Source organism: Sprattus sprattus (assembly GCF_963457725.1).
Source record: "Sprattus sprattus genome assembly, chromosome: 4".
Classification (NCBI taxonomy): domain Eukaryota; kingdom Metazoa; phylum Chordata; class Actinopteri; order Clupeiformes; family Clupeidae; genus Sprattus; species Sprattus sprattus.
In genome coordinates, this window is record NC_137923.1 from 39098349 (window position 1) to 39122420 (window position 24072).

The window sequence follows — 24072 nt, forward strand, 5'->3', positions numbered from 1 at the left end:
ATAACGGTTCCATGTCACACAGGTAAAGCAAACAAGGACAACCAGCAAGTAAAATGACCTACTAAAGAATCAAATGTTAATGTTACTCTCACACAAAATACTCTGACACAAGTAGGCTAAGGCACTGAATCCATCAAACAAAACAGGGGCAATCATTGCACAAAATGGCTTTTGATTTATTATGTCACTTTCAAGGGGAAACACAACAGTACAATCAGAGACGTCTTTGATCCAGGGAAGTAATTTTTACAAAGGCATGACAAAAACCTTCAAATCTGTTTGCATATCAATCCTTGATCTAATGTATACTGCTCATCCAGCTATGATTTATTGGTGGCATCATGTCTCCAAAGGGCACTAGAAGTAGGGCTACGAAGGAAGCCAGTTCCTCAGTCCACTCTAGCAGATGACACATCCACCTTTGATTTCCTTGAATGGGTTAGTAGCCTCTGGAATGCCTTTCACAAGGGGATCCTCGTCAGCCGTAGCCTGGACTGCTTCCATAAATTCAGTACAGCCTTTTGACAGCTGCAATTACACATCGACAGCACCACATTTAGAGGAATTTAAAGAATACCATATATTAGAAATTGAGGTAATTTGAAGAAGCCTAATGTTATTTGATTTGTTTCTTTATCTGATTTTCTCTCAGTGGACAGTATACTGAGTCGGCAAACCCTATAATCTAGACATGCCGAGATTCAGATTATTGTTCCAAATCCTCCCTATGCCATTGACAAGAACAAGGCTGTCTGAGTAAACACACATTTTTGAGTACCATGGTTTAAAAAGTGGTGAAGAGGGAACAGCAACAATTTGTGTGTGGGTAATTTACTCTGCACCCCACTCTGCATGTAGATATTATGCTTTTTTTTTTGCCTGATTTGTTTGAGAAACATACCAGTGCTCTCTCGAGCGGTACTTCCTTTTTTTTCTGTTCTACCTCCATCTTGGCTTTCTCCAAGTCTGTTAAGTTTTCAACATCTATGATCGGCATTTTCTGTAGCACAAGAAAAAAACATTAAAATAAACAAGAAAATAAACATTTGGATAAGTGCTAAATGTATATACAACTGTTCTGATTTCTGAAATCTGCATGCACAATTTGTTGAAACTGAAGCCTTAATTGATCAACTAAGCAAACCAATTATTCTGCAATCCTTTTGATACATACTACATCAAATATTCTTCACATCAGAGGCATTTAAACAAGTCATGAAGATAATTTTCTGTGAATAAACACAAAAATTCATGAATGCAACAAGAAAAACAGAATTCTTGTTTCACTTACTGCCGCTTATGGTGTGTTGTCTTCACCTCTGAAAACTCTCTGAGAATCCTGTTCCTCTCACTCAATCCGGTTTATAAAGCAATCTGTATAACCACTGTAATCTCTTAATCTGATTAAAAAACTATCCTATTTGAAATCATTGAACATTAGTTAGCGCTGAAAAATAAAAGTGAATCACTACAAGCATCCTATTTTCGAACTTGGTGTGCGAGTCTGGGAGAGAGATAGACTTGTGTTTATGTTTGTGAAACAATAGACTGATACATTTAACAGTGATGCAGTGAAGCTAATGTGGGTCAAGGGGACAAGCAAAGCATTACAGGTAACTATGATAATGCTAATCTGTGTTTACCCTCATCCTGTCATATTAGGGGTTACTATTCTCAGTCTGGCACATTACTGTCCATGAATGTGTTTTGTGATTGTTCATGCTATAAATCAGTTTGTTCGTCTATCCCATAAGAAATATGCCAGACACTTGCACTTCCCTTTAAGGATTATATTTACAGTGATGAATTAGGAAATATAAGGAGGGTAGGTCAGAAGTTTATTTTCACTGAGATTTCCAGACATAGTTTACATAGTTGGAGTTCACATAGTCCTTAATACACCTTATCATGTTCTTGGAATGCTATCCCATCAAGCCAAATTATGCTGTAACCAAAAATACTACAACAGTGATAAGCAGAGAGGGAAGAAAACCATGTCAACCACTCCTGTTGAGAAACAGGCAATGTTGTGGAGCTGGTGTATTACGCCATTCTTGCGTTTTCTTTTCTTTTAACGTAAAAAAATGTGTGTAACACTGTAAAAAATGTGTAACACTATCTTAATACATTACTGTTAAAGGTGAAAGAAGTATTACTGACAAGTATAGTATCTCCCGGTAAAAAGCAAATTTAGCCTTAACATGTAAATTATTTATGAATGAATATTACATGCCCTTTTCCATGACTTCACAAGACATCGGCCCAAGTGCATATGACAGCCTATAAACAGGGGGGTACCTAACAGTCTTTATATACACTATCTGACATCGTTCTGGGCCCTTGGTCAACAGTGTTCCAGCGTCTTTCAGGATTCCACCCCTTGCCAATCTATTCTCTACGGCCCTTCTCTGTTGGTAGAATATTCTCTCTTCAAATTGACACCTGCATGTGAGCACACTTATAGTTCTAATCTCCCCCCTGTTGAGAGTGAAAGTTGCCCTCCCAGCCCTGCAGGACATCTTCCATACACTATGCATCAGGAAAGCTGGCAGGATCCTTAAAGACAGCTACCATCCATCCTATAAACTTTTTCCCCCTTTGCCATCTGGTGTGCGTTACCGAAATATTCGATCTCGCACCTGTAGATTGGAGAGCAGTTTCTTTCCAAGGGCCATCAGGCTTTTAAATGGACAGTGATAGTCTTGCACCTTTCACTTTACATGTTACAGTTTTCCATTGTTTGCACTACAGTAATATTGCACTACCTGATACCAGGCACATTTTATTTGTCGTTAGGTTAATATAGGTATATTAGGTTAGTTTAGGTTTTATAGTTTAATTCAATAAATAAATACACCATCAATAATTATTTAAATGTGTCATTAATTAATCAAAATGGGAATTAAATACATAAATGTTTTATTAAATGTGTCATTAATTAATTAAATAGCAATTAATTTTGTGTAAAAAAAACATATTTAATTATTTCACTATTTAATTAATTATGTCATGGTCCTGTGTTGCAGCGCATCAATAATTTATTTTATCTGTCAAACTCACCCATCAAAGTCAGTGGGCGGGGCTAACGCTGATTTAGTCTGATCCATTGCTTTAGTCTGAAGTGCCTGGAGAGAGACATTTTTCCACTGGTTCCAGCACCAAAACTTAACGTTATGGAATCTTGTGACATGTTACTTTGGTTACAATTGTGAGTTATTCACGAGTGGTCTTCTTCCAGCGAGAAGGCAAATTCATTTCGATAAAACTTAAATTATGTTTAACTTTTTAATACCATGTAGTACCATACGACCTAAAGTTAAAGTTCTGTTTACTTGATCGCTTTAGCATGTGACTAGAGTTCTTGAGATGCTCCATGGACCAGCTCAGCAGTAGTTAATTCCTCTGAAATAAACCGTTCAGCATATTCACACCTATTTGCCTTTAGAAGTTTCTTGAGAACTCTTAGAATTTTCCACGACATATAAAAGTTCTGTTTACTTGGCCACGGGTTTCTATATTCCCTCATGTAGATCACACCATAGACATCCTATTACGTAATAATAGGATGTCTATGGATCACACGAGTGGCAATGCAGTTCATGACGGGAGTTGACTAGCACTGATACTAACCAGTTGCCTTAACAACTGTAGCAGTAACCTACAGCAGCTAGTGCTAGTTAGCTAGCTACTTCACGAACTTGCTTAGTCAAGAGCTTTTTTTTTTCGTTTTCAAGTGGCAAGTCTTCTAAAGTACACACAATACAAAACCAGCACTACATCACTGGATACCAGCCTGAACTCCGCCCACAAAATTTTTGTTCTGGGAGATTCAGTCTGGAGTCGAGCTAGTTGGGAGGGTTTAAACGGCCCCGAAAAGGGATCTGACCATTCAAATTGTAAGGGCGGGCTTTATACGTTGATGGACAGACATAGATAGAATACCGGTATACATCGAACAAAGATGGCGCCGTCTCGGGAGCTTAGTGGGACATATTTGATATGATTTAAGGTATCTACACGACTTTTTTTTATGTCTACATTGACTCGGTTAGTTGTGTATACGCAACACCAATGTTGCCTAGGATTGTAGGTCTTAACTTATGCACTCTAGACCATTATTGAAAGGTTATGCTAACAGCGTAGACAAACAAAACATTAAAACGAATGGTAGCTTCTAGCCTTGAGTGCTAATTAAGTAACGTGAGCAGGCATTTCTCAACAGATATTGACAGCGCATTCATTTTGAAAGAGGAACAGAGAAACGCGATCAAGGCATTTGTCGATTGAAAAGATGTTTTTGCCGTCCTTCCTACGGGATCAGGTAAAAGTTTAATCTATCAGATGGTAATAATACTACGTTGCTCTGATTGGTTCTAGGTATCCAATTCAGCGAAGAGGAATTTTCTTTCCTGGTTCGTTGAAACACGCCCCATAATCACAGCCCAGTGGTCCGGTCTCAGACTCATATTCTGACTAGAATTATGAGTATGACATCGTCAGGCTACGCCCCTGCATCACGGTCTCAGTTAATGATGCAACTACGGGTTTTCTACGAGCAGGCAATGCAGCTCATGATGGGAGTTGACTAGCTAGCATACTGTAGTAGTACTGTCGGGAAAGGAGACGCGATGACCAGAGAAAGGGTGATGAAAACGGAAGTGGGTGATTTACTCCGTTTTGATTGGCTAATACCAGGACCTTTACTTTGTCGTTGAGAACTTGCGTTGATTGCCTGACCTTTAAACGATCGTTTTATTTATTTATTTATTATTTTGGTGAAGTTATACGGCTCAATACTCAACTGACGTGTTAACCGAACTTTTACGAAGTCATACAACTAAACACACAATTGACTTGGTGACCGAACTTTTACGAAGCTAGTGTGCTAATCAAACGTTAACACCGTGTCAAATAAGCTATTAATAGTTACAAGGTAGCGTTACACCTCCTCCTATGCATCATGTTATTGAAATGAGTTCCCGAAAATTAACATTTTTGTTTTTTTTAACAAGCAGACCACTGAAGCATGTTAACATTTCTTTAATTCAGAAATTGTTGCAAATAAAACAGCACTATTCCTCAAGTTTACATCGTAACATTGGTTTACAATCTGGCTGTCCACTTCCCAGCAGCAGCTTGTCAAAGATCGAAATTATTATCAAACAGTTTTCAATTGATGTCTTTGAAATAAATCTAATCTTGCCATATTCTTTCTGAAATTGAAGTTATGTACTGACATACTAAAACATAACAGCCATCAGTAGACATGTCAATACGTTTCACATTGCTTGCTTGCTTTTTAAGGGGGAAATTGAGAGAGCCACAATGCCCCAGATATAACAAGCAATGTTCATATAGCACTGGAGCTGATGCCATATATGCACAATTTACTTAAAATTCAATAGACAATATTGCAGAACTATGCAAATGTACAGGATTTATTTTTTATTTCAATGTAAGACATTTAGTGTAGGTGATTGAAGGAAGATATATTCCAGTCTTCAGGTGGAGGGTCTGCTGTGGTCAGTCAAAATGAACTGAGTCTTGATGTGTTTAATTGTGGAGACCTGTGGAGATATACAAGATAATACAACATAAACTTGTTTTTAAAAACCTGCTAACTAACACTACTCAAAGCAAAACCTGTTTAGTTGAAAGCCCACTCACCACGTCAAGGTACAGGTTATGGGTGGGGTGTTAGTGAGACAGGACAAGACGAGAGACAAGGTTAATGAAAATTAAAAGCATGCTAACATTTTGTGACAAATATGTATGTGACAAGGACATGTGACAAAGACATACAAATTTCACAGTGACATACATATAACATGATATACATATAACATATCTAAACAGTAAACCTTCAACTAGCCCCAGGTGCGCGCTGACAGATTGCACACCGCACTTGGGAACCGTGAAGGACTTCCTACAAGCGCAACGCACGCACTGCTCGCTGACCACACCTGTAAGACAACAAATACAAGGCACATCTTTCTAAACCCAGGTGCGCGCTGACAGATTGCACACCGCACTTGGGAACCGTAAAGGACTTCCTACAAGCGCAACGCACGCACTGCTCGCTGACCACACCTGTAAGACAACAAATACAAGGCACATCTTTCTAAACCCAGGTGCGCGCTGACAGATTGCACACCGCACTTGGGAACCGTAAAGGACTTCCTACAAGCGCAACGCACGCACTGCTCGCTGACCACACCTGTAAGACAACAAATACAAGGCACATCTTTCTAAACCCAGGTGCGCGCTGACAGATTGCACACCGCACTTGGGAACCGTAAAGGACTTCCTACAAGCGCAACGCACGCACTGCTCGCTGACCACACCTGTAAGACAACAAATACAAGGCACATCTTTCTAAGGCACAGACTAGCAAGTGAAACACAACTAAAAGGGCAGCAAAGCACGTCTAACCCATGTGACCGGTGACAGAGGCAAGGCACGTCTAACTCCAAGTGGGTGGCATCTAACCCCAGGTGTCCGCTGACCGAACCTGTACACCTACAGTACCACGCATCTAACCCCAGGTGTCCTCTGACCGAACCTGTACACCTACAGTACCACGCATTTTAACAACCCCAGGTGTCCGCTGACCGAACCTGTACACCTACAGTACCACGCATTTTAACAACCCCAGGTGTCCGCTGACCGAACCTGTACACCTACAGTACCACGCATTTTAACAACCCCAGGTGTCCGCTGACCGAACCTGTACACCTACAGTACCACGCATTTTAACAACCCCAGGTGTCCGCTGACCGAACCTGTACACCTACCGTACCACGCATTTTAACAACCCCAGGTGTCCGCTGGCTGACCGAACCTGTACACCTACAGTACCACGCATTTTAACAACCCCAGGTGTCCGCTGACCGAACCTGTACACCTACAGTACCACGCATTTTAACAACCCCAGGTGTCCGCTGACCGAACCTGTACACCTACCGTACCACGCATTTTAACAACCCCAGGTGTCCGCTGGCTGACCGAACCTGTACACCTACAGTACCACGCATTTTAACAACCCCAGGTGTCCGCTGACCGAACCTGTACACCTACAGTACCACGCATTTTAACAACCCCAGGTGTCCGCTGACCGAACCTGTACACCTACAGTACCACGCATTTTAACAACCCCAGGTGTCCGCTGACCGAACCTGTACACCTACAGTACCACGCATTTTAACAACCCCAGGTGTCCGCTGACCGAACCTGTACACCTACCGTACCACGCATTTTAACAACCCCAGGTGTCCGCTGGCTGACCGAACCTATGCAGCTACAGATTTATTTTAACGCAAATTTACATAATTGTGCTGCATGGTACAGACTGAGATGGGAGAGCTGTGCTTTCGTTAATTCTTCGTTCTCCATCTTGATACCCCTGACTAAAGACTCTGCTGCTGTGCAGACAAAAACACCACAGTTAGTACTGTCTGTCTGTATCCACTTTGGTGGTAGCACAACGTCCCAAAGGGACAGATCAACAAACACATTTCTAAATGCGTTGGCCAAGACTAATCTGTCCTGTGATTCTAAACTATTGTACATTCCTAGTGAATCAAAAATGTGGATATTTTTCTGGGTACCATTAATTACCCATAAAATAAAATGGTTGCCACGTTCAGGAGAGCCTAAACCAACGAGACGTGGCAGTAGCACCACGCCATCTGACTTAATGCCATTGATTTCCCTTAAAACTCTATCGCTAATACAACTATGTTGATTCCAGTCACGCCACCACAACGTGAATGCGTCTGTGGTTAGGCTGTGGAACACTGCTTTGTCCTGTGAAGACAAAGAAAAACCAGTATAAACATCTACAAAACAATATCAGAAACTGGTAGGTTGTCAGACTAGACCGAAAATAGAAAACTACTTACAGTGGAACGTTGTTTGTGATCTGCAACAATCACTGCAATGCGCGTATTCACAATCTACAAGAAAGATGACAGCAGATCAGATGACAACATAATGGGAAAAAAGTCAAATAAAAATGTATTTTCAAGTTAACTTACATCATCGGTCAGCCAGGTGAAATCTGGACCTGCCAGACTGTCTAAGTCGCGAAACGTGGCACGACATCTTCCGAATTCCAGCATAACCGCGTCTTTGTTGGCAGCATTGCGGATCTGTTGCGTCAGTACCTGATGGATTGGAAGCATGTGCGCAGAAGTTAGCCCACATAATGGCCACCCCAAACCACTACCTATTGGAAAAGATGGTGACAAACTAAAGACCATTTTACCTTTGCAGCTATGGGTACAGGGAACTTTTCCTCCAAAGTTAGAGACTACATATAGAGAAACAGTGAATGAGTTAAATAACCAACAGAGCAAACGCAGAAGAAAATGAATGCGTTGACATGAACACAATACATTTTAGAAAATGTACCTCGTCCTCTGAACTTGCGGAGACAGTATGAAGTTCTGAAACTGGAAAAAAAATCATACACACAAAGACAAAAAAATTCAGCATCTGCTGTATAAACATCTAAATACATACATGTATATGTTTGCTCTCTGTTCAAGGTTGTGCCCTTACCAATGTCTGCTGTCTTGCTGTATGTGTGATCACCAACAACCTCAACTTTTAGGAAAAATTAACACAAAACACATATTCCAATTACATTTCACTTGACATGACACTACCCATGGAGAAACGTATAAATGCAAAAATACCTACATTCACCATTGACAGCCTTCTCCGAGATGTCGCACAAAACTGTTAGTTCCGGGACGTCAAAGGCAATGTCGACATCTTTAGCCGTGTCTGTTCGCCGGACATACGGCTTCAAATGGCGAACATTAACCTTCTGACGTCGCTTTGAAATACTGTCAACAAGAGTGGTCACTCCCTTGTCTGACATGGCCTCAACCTTAAATGGTCCTCCCCAACGTTCCTTCATTCCATTACCTAACTTAACCGCTTTCTTGTTAACTGCCAAGAGGACCTCATCGCCCTCCTTGACATCAAAACGTTTAACCTTATGATTCTGTTTGGATTCAAAATACGCTTTCTGTTTACTTTGGGCGATTGCTATGTTCTCCTGAACCTTTGCATGAACTTCTGCAAGTAAGTCTGCCCTCCTCTGCAGCGTCTCTTCACTGTTGTCTATCTCATAGTCATCCACCTTTGGATCGGCGCTGCTACCGGGATGAACCCCATAAATAGCGAAATACGGGGTCACCTTTGTGGAACGCTGTTTAGAGGTGTTAATTGAATAGACAGCGTGTTGTAGATAAATGTCCCAGTTACTCTGATCCTTATTACAATACTTTGCAAGATGCCGCTTAATATTCTGATTTGAGCGCTCATCTTGCCCATTGCTCTGTGGGTGGTAGGCTGAAGTCATTGCATGCTCCACCCCTAAAGTTTTAAGAATTGCTTCATTACATTTATTCACAAACTCTCTACCTAGATCAGTTATAATCTTACGTACACCACCATGTTCCAATAGAGCATTTGCCACACTAAGTCCTACCCCTGGACCGTCCTTGCCCATCAGAGGCCTAGCTATGACCCACTTGGAGAACAAATCTGTAAAAGTCAAAATATGAGTGTAACCCCGGGGGGTCATTGCGAGCGGCCCAATTAAATCTACACCCATGACCTCCCAGGGTCCATAGACCTTAATTGGGTGTAGCTTCAGTGCTACAGTCTTAATATTGTCATGCCTCTGACACGGTTCACAGGAACCAATCCAATTTTCTACATCCGTAGTTATGTCTAACCAATAATAACGTTCAGTAATCCTAGCTATGGTTTTTTGTATACCACCGTGACCCCCAGTGGATAGATGGTCATGGTACTCAACCAGTACTTTGTCCCTCTCCTCAGGGCTAAGTACAACCACACGTTTCCTACCAGCACGAATATAAAACAAGCGATCCATTTCAAATACATAGTTCTTTGCTGCCCTCCAAACAGAAGACTTCTGCAACGCAGAAGTCCCTGGTGTGTGGAAACCAGTAACAACGTAGTGACGAATTGCCGCCAGCCGTGCAAAACCCTCCATTATGAACTAATAATGTTACTAACTAATAAAAATGTTAAATGAAGCTATGCGTTCACTGAAGGTAGTGAAAAACACGAAACACAATGACGCACACTGTCACAAACAAGAAGGAGAGAGAACATAATAGCATTAGTGATGAGAACCTATACAAAGTTTGTAAATATTTGTCTTTATATATACATATGTATATATATATGTAGCAAGGGGAGATATAAATCCCTGTTGCGCTGCATTTAACCTGCTTAATATCACCCATAAAATAAAGGCGCGTCTATTTTCCCTGTGGTAACGTAAGGAGCAGCCCACTAACGGTTTGACAGCAGATGAGGCTATGCTACAATGTACAATGTCTGACACACAACGACGTAAAAAAAAAAAAAAACAGGAAAAAAAGCGATAATGCCCCCTCGCGGAAATATTCATTACAGTAGGATAGATTTAAATCCCCGTGTCGCTGCATTTACTTGACTTAGTGTTGTTGCTAAATTTCATCCATAACGTTTAGGCGCGCAAAAGAAGTGCTTTATTTTCCCTGTGGTAACGTAAGGCGCAGCCCACTAACGGTTTGACAGCAGATGAGGCTATGCTACAATGTACAATGTCTGACACACAACGACGTAAAAAAAAAAAAAACAGGAAAAAAAGCGATAATGCCCCCTCGCGGAAATATTCATTACAGTAGGATATATTTAAATCCCCGTGTCGCTGCATTTACTTGACTTAGTGTTGTTGCTAAATTTCATCCATAATGTTTAGGCGCTCAAAAGAAGTGCTTTATTTTCCCTGTGGTAAGGCTATGCGACTGTGCGCTAACGTTACGTTTACTTGTTACTATTAAGAAACAGTTTTAATGAAAATCAAGTAAATTAACTTACCTTAGCTGGATGGAGGATGTGTAAGCTGCTGAAGTTGGGTAACTTCAACAGAGGCTTTTGTCTTCAAAAAGGATTGTCTGGTCTTCTGGTCTCCAAGTTTTCAAGTCTTTCAAACTTTGTGAGTTGTGACTCGAGTACAGTGAAGAGTACAGTGGAAAGATACGATAGCAACAGTTTGTTATATAAAATGTGTGACATTGTATGCACCAATGACAGTCCTTGGAACACTACCTACACCAATAACTATTAAACGCGCAATATTTAATCCAATCGTACATATCTCTTATGTCCACGAATGCACACAACGGACTTTAAAGGTCTAGGTCACAAGAATTTTCTATTCATTTAAACATACATCATGACGGCTTTACCCACAATTTGGTTGATTGGCGACTCTTGGGTTCACTGGCTCGAGAGACATAGCCAGACCGTACCGGTTCCCGAGCTTTCTCTTCTCGGTGAAGTTCATTGGCTTGGTCGTAAGGGTATGAAGTGGGACCAGCTAATACCTTTGCTTGAAGCAGAGAAATGCAAACGGACTGCACCACAGGTACTTGTCATTCACGTCGGAGGGAACGATCTGGGAACTGGACTAATACGCCGGGTGATTAATGATTTATCGTTAGTCATGTCCATGTTCCCAGTTACCCAGATCGTTTTTTCGGATATCTGCGAACGTAGAGTGTGGATGAGAGGTACCTGTGACGCCCCAGGTCTGCTCGACAAGTCAAGGAGAAACATTAATAAATTGGTGGGGTCATTCTTACGGCAATTGGGCATGAGTTTTATAACTCATAAAAACATTAGCCGCTCCATGGCTATATTCCGTAAGGACGGAGTTCATTTGAACCCATCTGGTAACGCCCTGCTCATGGCTAATATAATTGAACATGTAAAATTAGTCCTAGCATATTAGTCCTCTGAGCAAACCAACGGTCCTTTTAAGGGCCATCCCAATGACTTATTAACAGCTTGCATTTTGCGGGCTGTGTGTGTGTGTGTGTGCGCCTATACGTGCGTTTGTGCCTGTGACAGTGCTAGCTTTAGCTAACCTAAACACAGTATAGTAATGTCTAGGAAACAAACAATACATCCATACACCCTCGCGGAAAACAATACAAACATATTACACAGCTAGGCCAATTAGCTCGGGTAAAACACTGTAGTTTAAGATAACCAATACTCTAATTTTCCCCTAAAACCATCGATTATGTCTGTGCTGGCTTGAGCTATCCACAAAGTATAACAAGCCTGAGCTTCCTAAACACCATATAGCTAGCTAGGTCCATCAGCTCGCGTAAAATACTGAAATGTAAGCTAACCAATTATCTAATTTCTCCCAAAAAAACATCGATTACGTGTGTTTGTGATGTGTAACATATATCCTTAATCAGTCATTCGGTTAAATACGTTTTCGTTTATTTACCGGTAGCGATTACACCGACACACAAGTGTAATTCATTTGCTAGCTAGCTAGCTAGGTCCATCAGCTCGCGTAAAATACTGAAATGTAAGCTAACCAATTATCTAATTTCTCCAAAAAAAACATCGATTACGTGTGTTTGTGATATGTAACATATATCCTTAATCAGTCATTCGGTTAAATACGTTTTCGTTTATTTACCGGTAGCGATTACACCGACACACACGTGTAATTCATTTGCTAGCTAGCTAGGTCCATCAGCTCCCGTAAAATACTGAACTGTAAGCTAACCAATTATCTAATTTCTCCAAAAAAACATCGATTACGTGTGTTTGAGATGTGTCACATATATCCTTAATCAGTCATTCAAGGTATTAACGTTTATTTACCGCTAGGGATTACACCGTCACAAGGGTAATTCAACCGCTATTAATATTGAACTTGAACTGTAACAACGTGACACACCATTAAACGTCAGGCAATATACACAGCTCCACATAGCTCCACAAGAATAAAACAAAGGTCCCGGGTTCGTTTCTTTAACCAACCAGATACCGCAGAGAAGTGACGACTTCCGGTTTCATCACCCTTTCTCTGGCATCGCGTCTCCTTTCCCGACAAGTACCTCACGACAGCTAGCAGCTAGTGCTAGTTAGCTAGCTGCTACAAGAACTTGCTTAGTCAACTGTTAATATCAAGTGTAATATCACACAAACAAGCCAGATTGAAAGAGAAAATGTATACAAAGCACACAAACCAACACATTTTGATGGATGAAAGCTCTCTTTATTATTTGTAATGTGTTTGTTATTAGGTCTGTTGTCCTTTTGAACCCTGCTATCCAACTCTCCTCATACATTTTAGCTTTCCTTACTGACTTTGCAATTTTGTTTTGCATTTCTGTTGATGGCTAAATTGCTTTCGAGGTATTTAATCCATGGTCCACTACTGGATCGATTTTCCGTTTTCTTCACCTCGCACGCTCTGGATTTTTAGCGTTTAAGAAAAAGTTTAGTTTGACAGTGTTTAGGAATGAGGCCTGCGTCAATCCAAATATCTTGAATCGGTAAACCTTGACTTGATGTGCAGGGTAACCAATCAGGTTTTAGGAATCCGCCCACTGGCTTTGATGGGTGAGCTTGACAGATACATTTAATTATTGATGCGCTGCAACACAGGACCATGACATAATGAATTAAATAGTGAAATAATTAAATATGTTTTTTTTTTACCCAAAATGAATTGCTATTTAATTAATTAATGACACATTTAATAAAACATGTATGTATTTAATTCCCATTTTAATTAATTAATGACACATTTATTGAAACATTTATGTATTTAATTCCAATTTGAATTAATTAATGACACATTTAAATAATTATTGATGGTGTATTTATTTATTGAGTTGTGGCACTTTCAGTCCTCCATAGTTTTTCTGTGTAGGCCTACATTCAAAACGAATTCTCTGATATCCGAGGCCTACCACAATTTTGTTCCTGAAATCAAAAGCAAGTGTTGTTCTTCAAAAACGTAATTACTTTATCTATATCATTTTATAATCTTAGATCGTGATCTGTGCACCACAACGTAATACGTTTAAACATTTGATATAGGTTATCATACAAATCTCCGCCTTACACCAGTTTAGTGTCATAGTAGGCCTGTATTGGAAATGAGTCAGCGTGCCCGCCCATCCAACCCTCAAGAGAGATCTCACACAATAGTATAAAAGACCGTTTGAAATTAACCAAAGTTAGTCAGAGTAAAGTTGTCATTCTTAACTGTTTAGCCAACTCTGCGAGGACAAATCTTCAAAATGGAATACTATTTTTTAAGTTTTCTTCTCATGCCGTTGCTTGAAAATGCCTTCGCTCGGAAACCAACAGGTAAACAAGTAATGTCTTCTTCTGAGGACTATGTAAGATCATTTGCATTGTTATCTGTACAAGTGATACACTCTTTGCAACCGTCAGCTAACAAAGTTACCTCAATGAATTAATAGGAAAAACACTATATTGCGTTTGTGATGTTTTTCTTGCATAGTCTACAATGCCCCAGGGCGTTGTCTCTTTGATTTATAGAAGAGCTATAGTCAACGCAACTCTTTGTCCTTTGCAGATGTGTGCTTTCTTCAAGAAGATGAGGGGCCCTGTAGGGAGGACATTTCGCGTTACACTTACAACAGAATCACACAGCGGTGCGAACAATTCAGCTACGGTGGCTGCTTGGGAAACAACAACAACTTCAAAAGTTATGCTGAATGTCAGAAGACATGCTGGATGATACCAAGTACGAGACGTCACTAACCCCGCTGACTGCGTTATAAGGCACCATTTTAATTTTTCACCTGTCGTAATTCTAATGTTTTCACTCTCCCCCTTATTCTAGAGATTCCTCAGATCTGCAGGTTTCCAAGTGATGTGGGACGGTGTCGAGCCCATATTTCTTTATATTTCTTTAACATGACCTCTATGCAGTGCGAAATATTCGTTTACGGTGGCTGTGGTGGTAACGAGAACCGTTTCGAGGATATGGAGTCCTGCTTGGAGTACTGCAAACCTCGGAAAAGTGTGTAACGCTTTTGTATTTTTACAAAGAACTGAAGGGTCGATTTCACGATGTCTCAACGTTTAGTTTAATCAAAATGGCTTTGTGGGAAAAGTTTAAAATTGACTTTTTGATTGATGTCATTTCACCTGATAATGGAGCGATGTGTCATTTTAAAATGTAAATAGGCCTACCTCATTTATAATAAAGTGTTGAAGCTGTTAGAAAATGAGAATGGAGTGTCTCCATTAGGATAAGACCAAGTGCGTTAAAAATAAAATGAATTATTATTATTATTATTATTATTATGTGCAGCAGTAGAAGATCTTCATAAACACCTAGAAGCGTTTTGATATTGATAGAACACTCTATATATCTATCTATCTATCAATCTACCCATCCATCCATCCATCCACCAATCTTTTGTTTGGAGTATTTTGCTAAATCCAAAAAGCTAAAAGTTATTATTTGCAGGATAAAAAATAAGTATCTGACACACCATTCACCTGACTTCTCTCTAGCATGTCTCTCTAACGTGGCTACTTAACCTCACATAAAGAATGTTTGATTTCTCCCTCTGATTGCAGCTGTCCCCTTGCTCTGTCTGGATCCCCTGGACAAAGGCCGGTGTTCTGCCTCCATACCTCGCTACTACTTTAATTCAGTCACCAAGATGTGTGAGGAGTTTGAGTATTCTGGTTGTGGAGGAAGCAACAACAACTTTGTTTCCAGACAAAGTTGCATTGATGTATGTGGTAAAGGTATGAATACATGTTTTACTTAACCAAGGCAAATTCAGAGAGAAATGGAATACTAAATCTTTTCAAAATTTCCATAAAGCTGTAATAGATCTAAATGTACTCATGTGTGGGTTGTCTGTTTTTCAGGGGGCAAGCCGAGGAAACCTAGGAAGAGGTTTCAAATGCGCCGACCGTAAATAAAAAAAAAATGCAAAAGCATATGTTGCTGTCACCCAAACCTCTGGTTTATAAAGTTTGAAGGAACAGCCTTGCAGAAGATGTCTTGAAAAGTTGTCACCAAGCTTGCACTTACAGGACCAGTCAACCAGAAGGGACCTGCTTCAGGGCCAAATCCACTCCGGTATTGGTTGCCGTCCAGATGAAATGTGCCGAAATAAGAGCACCATCAGAAGTTTTCTGGTTTATCAAAATGTGAATATGCTTTTTATGCATGTGACAGTGAGAGAATTGGCCGCCGTGGAAAGTCCCCAACCAATAATAAAAAAGGAATTTAAGATCCTTTCCTGTGTATAACTAAAATCAAAAATATACTAATTTTGTATACTATTGTATAACTCCTATAATTCACTGCACAGACCACGGCAAAAAAGGCCACAACATTTTTAGAGCTCATGGTTCATACTTGTATCATTGTTGTACTTACATTGTCAAAGATATTTTTAATAAGTAATGTTTTGTACTTTGTGTTTATGTATGTGTGATATTTGACAATGACCAAAGCAGTGGTTTGCTTTTGCCAGATTTTGCTGTTGTTTGACACATGAGCTTTTATTGTCACTGGAATTGAACCTGGCCAGTTATGTGCCAAACTGTCACCAACCTTTAAATAAACAAAAACTTTTGCTCGATGGAGTTGTTGCTGTTGTACTTCCCATTTATCATTTCTGTGTCCTGAATACTGTCTGGTGGGTGGAAGTACATCCCTCAGCTGTGCCCTTGAAATCAGCACACTCCAGCCTCTCCCTGTTACTCCCTTGCAAATGATAAAATAGTGAAACGCAGCACCTTTTGCACAGCCCACACGTCATTATTGCTCAGACAAAGAAAAGGGAAAAAAAGGCACAAAGTTGGTAGTTGCTCTTTGAAGCGGGAAAAGTAATGCAGTTTGTATATGACAATAGTTTATTGAGGACATGAAAAATGAATGCCAGCCTATTTCCTCAAGTTGTAAATGTTGAACTAGGGAAGAGCTCAGCTGATTGATTGAACTGATAAATCATTTGTTAAAATACAGCCGCGGAAAAAATTAAGAGACCACTTCAAAATTATCAGTTTCTCTGGTTTTACTATTTATTGGTATGTGTTAAAGTAAAATGTACATTTTAGTTTTATTCTATAACCTACTGGCAACATTCTTACCAAATTTCAAATAAAAATATTGTCATTTAGATCATTTATTTGCAGAAAAATGACAATTGGTCAAAATAGCAAAAATGATGCAGTGTCTTCAGATCTCAAATAATGCAAAGAAAACAAGCTCATATTCATTTTTAAACTACACAATACTAATGCTTACACTTAGGAAGAGTTCAGAAATCAATATTTGGTGGAATAACCTTGATTTAAAATCACAACTTTCATGTGTCTTGGCATGCTCTCCACCAGTCTTTCACATTGCCGTTGGGTGACTTTATGCTACTCCTGGCGCAAGAATTCAAGCAGCTCGGCTTCTTTTCATGGCTTGTGACCATCCCTCTTCCTCTTGATCACATTTCAGAGGTTTTTTATGGGATTCAGGTCTCGAAATTGGGCTGGCCATGACAGGGTCCTGATCTGGTGGTACTCCATCCACACCTTTACTGGCCTGGCTGTGTGGCATGGAGCATTGCCCTGCTGGAAAAAACACTTCTCAGAGTTGGGGAACATTGTCAGAGCAAAAGGAAGCAAGTTTTTCTTCCGGGACAACGTTGTACTTTGCCTGGCTGAGGTTTGTAAAAGACCATAAGGATTGAAAAAGCGGACTGGAGGTTCTTCTAAGTTCGTCTTCTCTGATGAGTCCGATTTCACAGTAGGTGCAAGACTCTCTGGCTTGTAGGCCTCTCCAGGTCTCCGTCTAACCATCAGACGACCATGTGTTGGGCAAAGCTGAAAATTGGACTCATCAGAGAAGACGAACTAGAAGACCCTCCAGTCCGCTTTTTTCAATCCTTATGGTCTTTTACAAACCTCAGCCAGGCAAAGTACAACGTTGTCCCGGAAGAAAAACTTGCTTCCTTTAGCTCTGACAATGTTCCCCAACTCATTTCACTCTGAGAAATGTTTTTTCCAGCAGGGCAATGCTCCATGCCACACAGCCAGGCCAGTAAAGGTGTGGATGGAGTACCACCAGATCAGGACCCTGTCATGGCCAGCCCAATTTCGAGACCTGAATCCCATAAAAAACCTCTGAAATGTGATCAAGAGGAAGATGGATGGTCACAAGCCATGAAAAGAAGCCGAGCTGCTTGAATTCTTGCGCCAGGAGTAGCATAAAGTCACCCAACGGCAATGTGAAAGACTGGTGGAGAGCATGCCAAGACACATGAAAGTTGTGATTTTAAATCAAGGTTATTCCACCAAATATTGATTTCTGAACTCTTCCTAAGTGTAAGCATTAGTATTGTGTAGTTTAAAAATGAATATGAAGTTGTTTTCTTGGCATTATTTGAGATCTGAAGACACTGCATCTTTTTTGCTATTTTGACCAATTGTCATTTTTCTGCAAATAAATGATCTAAATGACAATATTTTTATTTGAAATTTGGTAGGAATGTTGCCAGTAGGTTATAGAATAAAACAAAAATGTACATTTTACTTTAACACATACCAATAAATAGTAAAACCAGAGAAACTGATCATTTTGAAGTGGTCTCTTAATTTTTTCCGCGGCTGTATATAAAAGCATGGCATACTCAACTGCTTGCAGCACAGACTGATATTACATTACTTTGCCTTTATAATGTATGTAAACTTCACACAATAAAAAAGGAAGGCATGCAGCAATGATGGCGATACATTTAAGCCCAAGATTTTAAATGTTCAGCTTTCTATACGCCATAAGTGTTTGCTGCATCACTCCACAGGAGAAGATATTAAAGTCGAGGAGACCACACTACAAAATACCCAACCTAACCTCTGGTGATTCTAAACACCAGCTGGAACATACTTAATTACTATAAGCAGCCTTGCTCTGAAACATGCTCATTATGATCATTACATCATATTAGTTCAGAAATTGCAAAAAAAAAAATGCCTCAGAGCTGTTAGATGGCCTGGAAGGTGTCCATTTCAGAAATATTCAAGGAAACTTATATGCAAAATTAAGGAACAACTTTGTTCACACCTATCCCATTATGTTTTCGGAAATCTCATTGGAACACGTCAGTATTCATTACCAGACAATATGATCAAATCAAATCAAAATGAAGTATATTTATATACTATTGATATATATATATTTTTCATACGGGCAAAGTACACTGGGCGGTTACACAACAGACACAATAATGTACTACAGTTACATCTGAAAGAATACCAATTGTTTGCACAATATCGCTGGGGATGTATACTGAGGGTACGGTATTCGTTTGCGCCCCCTGCCGGGAATATCATTAGCATATTTGGTGCAGAATTTCTCGACGCATCATTGTCTCGGGCAGTTATTATAATGACAGAACGCATCAACCACGTGGTGGATCGTAGGCATTCTGCCCCTTTCCTGCATTTACCAATAGCATAGCCTACCTGTACAGCTTTCCCATCACAGTTAAAAGATACGTAAGCTGTTGCAAGGAATTTGGTGTCGATGTCAGTCGGCCCGAAACTCATGCTCATGCATCGCCCTTTGCATGCCTCTCTCCAGGGCAATTAGCTACACTGTTCCAATGGCCTGGGACACAGACAGATACAGATTTGTTTCCTCCTGTGTAAGTGCTCATCATCATCAACACAATTCTGATATTCATAACGTCTGATTGTTTTCCGGATGTGCCATGTTGCATTCAAAACGTTTTCATTTTGAGACATAGGCTACAAATACGGCATACACAAAGGATGGAATGGTTGTGTGTTTTCAAACAGAACTAGGCAAACCTTTGCATGCAAATACCTTTTTGTTCAGGATGATTGTTCCCGTCAATCGCAGCTTTTCTTTTTTTGCAGCAGCAGTAGCAGCCCCGTGCACAGGCCTACCTTTGCAAAGGTTAATGGATTCATATTTTAAAGAAATGCGGTGGCATATCTGCCAAGTAAACATATTGGCACAATTGAATCTTTGGTGTTTGTGAAATTACATGAGGTGAGGTCCCTTGAAGCTTGCTCTACTTTCTCTTGAGATCAACCCAGCGCTCACATTTGCAAATAAGCGAAGTGTGTTCTCACTGAATCCATTTTATTTGCAATTACCCCAGAAAATTAAAAGTGACAGGTACTCACAAGGGAACCCAATTCTACAACCGTTGCATATATGCCGCTGTATCAGCATGCTCCAAACTCACAAACTGCATCAGAATGCATGATGTGACAAGTCCCAATGTACAGACATCAGGGGTAACATAATTCAGAAGTCATGGCTGGCACAATAACTTTAACAGAAAGAAAATGTTGAAGAGTACTAATATAACTTGTAGTGGTAGTAGAAAAATGTGATGAGAACCCCTAGATAGCACCCTTTCACTTCAGGGGTCTATTCAAGCACACGTTCACTTCACACTTGCCCTTCAGAAAAGGTCTGCCATGATCTTGTAGGTCATTCTGATGGGTAGACCCATAGGGAGCAAGTGTAACAGACCTTATTTCTTAGACATAAGTGCAATGCATTCATTTCTTACAAACCATGTAACAACGTAATGTCTTATGTCCATGAAAAACAAAAACAAACATAACAGCACTGTGTCCACAAAATGTTGAAGAGAGCTAATTTTTTTGTGCACAGAATACAAAATGGATGATTCATGTCATGCATTTCATTTGATGTTCATGTTGTGGATATAAGAATGAATGCACTTCTTGGACAAAAGATTCAGACTCATTTCATGAAAGTAATTCTGTCCACCTGACGGTGTATACAAATGTCCAGTGAAGGCTACAGAACCCATAAGGTCCCATAAGGTCTTGTGTGCACACAAGATACAAAATATGACCTTACGGGATACCAGGGGATCTGTAAACTTTTGCAGACTTTAGAACTGCCACTGATGCCTAAAAGTTTAAGCAACTCTCGGCAGAACACATTCGGTAACCTCCCACCTCTGGAATGTATCGGACCAAAGACCTTTCCTGCATATAATACTTTTAGTAATACAGCAAATGGAAATCATTAATTTTGTACTTTAAATTAGTCTATTTTGCCCACAAAGTGAGAAGGGCAGTCAGGCTTTTGTCCACAAAATGAAAAGCACCAAAGACAATTCAGAGCACGCCATGAATAATCTGTTTCCTTTTTTTTGTGCACAAAAGAATGTAACCTGTTCAATATTTAATGGCACAATGATAACACACTTGTTTTTCTAGGACAAAATGCATTGCGTTGTTACATGGTTCCGTAACATATTGATGCAAGTTGTAGCACAGAATGTGTTCTGTCTACTATAACAGATCTATTATACTTGATGCCCCATCAAGAAAGGTTCCTCAAATACTTGATACAACCAAGGTCAAGATCAACATGCAATCCTGCTCGCAGATGAGTACTCATGTTATGCACTCATGTACGTATGGCTGACCTACCTGTTGAGGAAAATGGAGGAGAATTGATGGAGAAGGAGAAGAGAAATGCAACTGTGGTGGGCTGAAATGTTATTTTGCCTACTTCGTCCATTGTCCAATTCTTATTGCCAGTCTACTTTGGCATTGTCCACTTAATCAGATGGCCTTTTTCTGAAAGTAAGGCAGACAACTCTTGGGAAATAACCTTTTGTATCTGCTCTTTTTATATTGGTGACTGTTTTTCAAACTGCACTGTCCTTTTCCTTGACGCATATTTCTGTTCAGTCTTCTCTGCTTTCACCTAATGTAGCAGCGGGTCACATTGCCATGCCATTTCCCCCCCCCCACACACTTAACCCTCAGATGAAACCAATTACTTTCATCTGTAATCACCAGCCAGAGGATGAAGAATAGATGGAAAAAATACTGCAGTTTTTCTCTGAACCCTGAAATTGCTAGGTGGACACAGTGTGACCCCTCCCGTCTTTCTGCCTTTTTAATTGTGCCCTTGCTCCAAGTGGAGGCAAATGAGAAGGCAGTTCTGTTTACGCTTGAGTTAGGGGAAAGGGAAAGTGAGAGCAGGCAGAGTGGTCTCGTTGTCACAAATGGCTAGTGCCAAAAGAGCACACAGAGGGAATCAGTGGATAACAATTGAAGAAGAGGAAATGATGGCACAGAACTGTGTAGTTAGGATTTAGGGCTGCAATTTGTTCATGTGATTCTCATTTGATCAATGGTTTTCCCGACTTTATTTCTGAGACATGCCTGCATATGGTGGACCTGTCAAAGCTTTCCAGTGGAGTGAAGAGAGATAAAAGGATCCGAAAATGTAATAATTGTTTTTCCCCAGGAAGAACCTAGACATGACACTTTATTATAGATGATCTATAGATTATTCTATATTAGAGTGTAAAACCTATATCCCACCGGGGATTTATACGTGTAGGGATCCATTCCCCATGAGTAGACAAATGCCCTTGAGCACTGTGCCTCTGAGGTTGTCTGTGGTGAAGAAAGATGTGCATTACGTCTACATTACCTACAGCAGTACATAGCAGCAACTCCCAATATCCGATGCTCATGTAATCTCCCCCCCCCCCCCCCCCCCCCCCCCCCCTCAGACGATGTACTATGTGAGACACAGTGGGTAATGTTTATTTATCTCTTTACAGTCCTGTTGGAGAGTTAGGAATGGGGGGTAGTGGTGAGGGTTGGGGGCACCACACAACTATCAAGGAAGGGGCTTAACATACATAAACATACTGAATGGCATAATGCTTATGAAGCACAGGCATGACATTCTGAAAAAGAGGCTCACTGAAGATCTTTGATGAACTCCTCTCTGGTGACCTCAGAGGAACCCGTAAAAGGTCATTTTCTGTCCTCGTTGGTAGGCTCTGAGCAGGTGTCTGGGAGGTTGGCTGAGGACAGATGTCTTGTGTTGCATGCCGCATGTAACCTTTAAAGTGTTCATGCCCATTGGAAACCCTCCCCTCCTGTTCCTCACATGATATTTCACAGGGGAAGAGGAAGAGAGTATGAGCTGTGCCTTGCTGACTTTTCAAAAACATGAACTCACACACCATGACTGCATGGCAGCGGGTGCAACAAAGATAGTTTTTTTCCTAAACACTGACTAAGGGTTTGTATATGCTTCCATGACTAAGGGACTGCAAATGGAAGTCTTAGCTTAGCAGAGTGTGGGCAATATATGACATATTGAGTTCATTTTGTTTCAAATATAATGGTGAAATTTATATTTTAAACGTTATTCCATTCTAAGTTATTATTTTTATTTTAAAAATGACAATGTGTAGCAACACCCTAAAACTTATGGATGATTGAATAGTATCAGGAGGAAAGGGTTTCACCTTAACTCACCCGGTGCACAATACATTCTGCAATATCCTTAAGCAGAATCTTTAACAAAGAGCTTCACGGAACATTTTATGGAGATGTTCTGCTTTGTTGGAGGGCAACCAATGAAGGATGAACAAGACGGTTTAACTTAGTCTAATTATTTCATAACAGTATTGAAAATCAGCAATGTCAGCTTCAGAGTTATATATATTTTCAGGGATCTTTTGTGCTTGCGGTGGATATGGTGCGGTGAATATGCACAATGGAGTTGGTCATACGCTGAAGTTTGGTCGGCGCTAGAAGCTCATCTCTCCATTTGATTTGATTTGAACTCCATTAATGCGAAAGCGAACATTAGCTTAGACCAGGCATGGGCAAAGGGCAAAATACGGCCCTTTGGGCTTTTTAATCCGGCCCTAGCGTCTGGCCCCACTTAAAAAAAAAAATAAAAAATGATATATATATATTTATTTTATTTGTTTAAAGGCACCCAGTGCAACTTTATATAAACATTAAATTCAAAATAAACATTCAATTTCTAGTCTTTTTTACACGTAGTAAGTTTCAATAACTCCATACCATTACATATCGACATTCAAGGAGCAAAGATGAGACGTCGTTGTGTGGTGAGACCTTATAGAAAATCGTAAACAACAACAATCGTCGGTGGGGAGAGGCCATTTTTCCATTGACTGGAATCCTGCTTTATTTATTGGTGGCACCAATAAATAAAGAAAATGGCGGCGATTGTTGTTGTTATCGATTTTCTATCAGTTCTCACCACACAACGACGTCTCATCTTTGCTCCTTGAATGTCGATATGTAATGGTATGGAGTTATTGAAACTTACTACGTTTAAAAAAGACTAGAAATTGAATGTTT

At 40.2% G+C, this 24072-nt stretch overlaps 2 protein-coding genes across 2 annotated transcripts; one reads left to right on the forward strand and one right to left on the reverse strand.

Moving 5' to 3' along the window:
• Nucleotides 1–399: 399 nt before the first annotated feature.
• On the reverse strand, nt 400–997 carry gngt1 (guanine nucleotide binding protein (G protein), gamma transducing activity polypeptide 1; the record flags this gene model as incomplete). The annotated part of the gene is made up of 2 exons (XM_080836314.1): nt 400–528; nt 902–997. The coding sequence occupies 2 exons, from the start codon at nt 995–997 to the stop codon at nt 400–402; spliced, it is 225 nt and encodes a 74-aa protein (XP_080692440.1).
• Nucleotides 998–14107: 13110 nt separating this feature from the next.
• tfpi2 (tissue factor pathway inhibitor 2) lies at nt 14108–16222 on the forward strand. Its single transcript, XM_080836512.1, has 5 exons — nt 14108–14223; nt 14456–14626; nt 14726–14905; nt 15472–15645; nt 15772–16222. The coding sequence occupies exons 1-5, from the start codon at nt 14154–14156 to the stop codon at nt 15819–15821; spliced, it is 645 nt and encodes a 214-aa protein (XP_080692638.1). The 5' UTR covers nt 14108–14153; the 3' UTR covers nt 15822–16222.
• Nucleotides 16223–24072: the final 7850 nt, after the last annotated feature.

Coding starts and splice junctions, on each gene's coding strand:
- tfpi2 (XM_080836512.1), top strand. CDS start 14,154: ATGGAATACTATTTTTTAAGTTTTCTTCTCATGCCGTTGCTTGAAAAT. Junction 14,627..14,725: donor GACATGCTGGATGATACCAA/GTACGAGACGTC, acceptor CCCTTATTCTAG/AGATTCCTCAGATCTGCAGG. Junction 15,646..15,771: donor CATTGATGTATGTGGTAAAG/GTATGAATACAT, acceptor TCTGTTTTTCAG/GGGGCAAGCCGAGGAAACCT.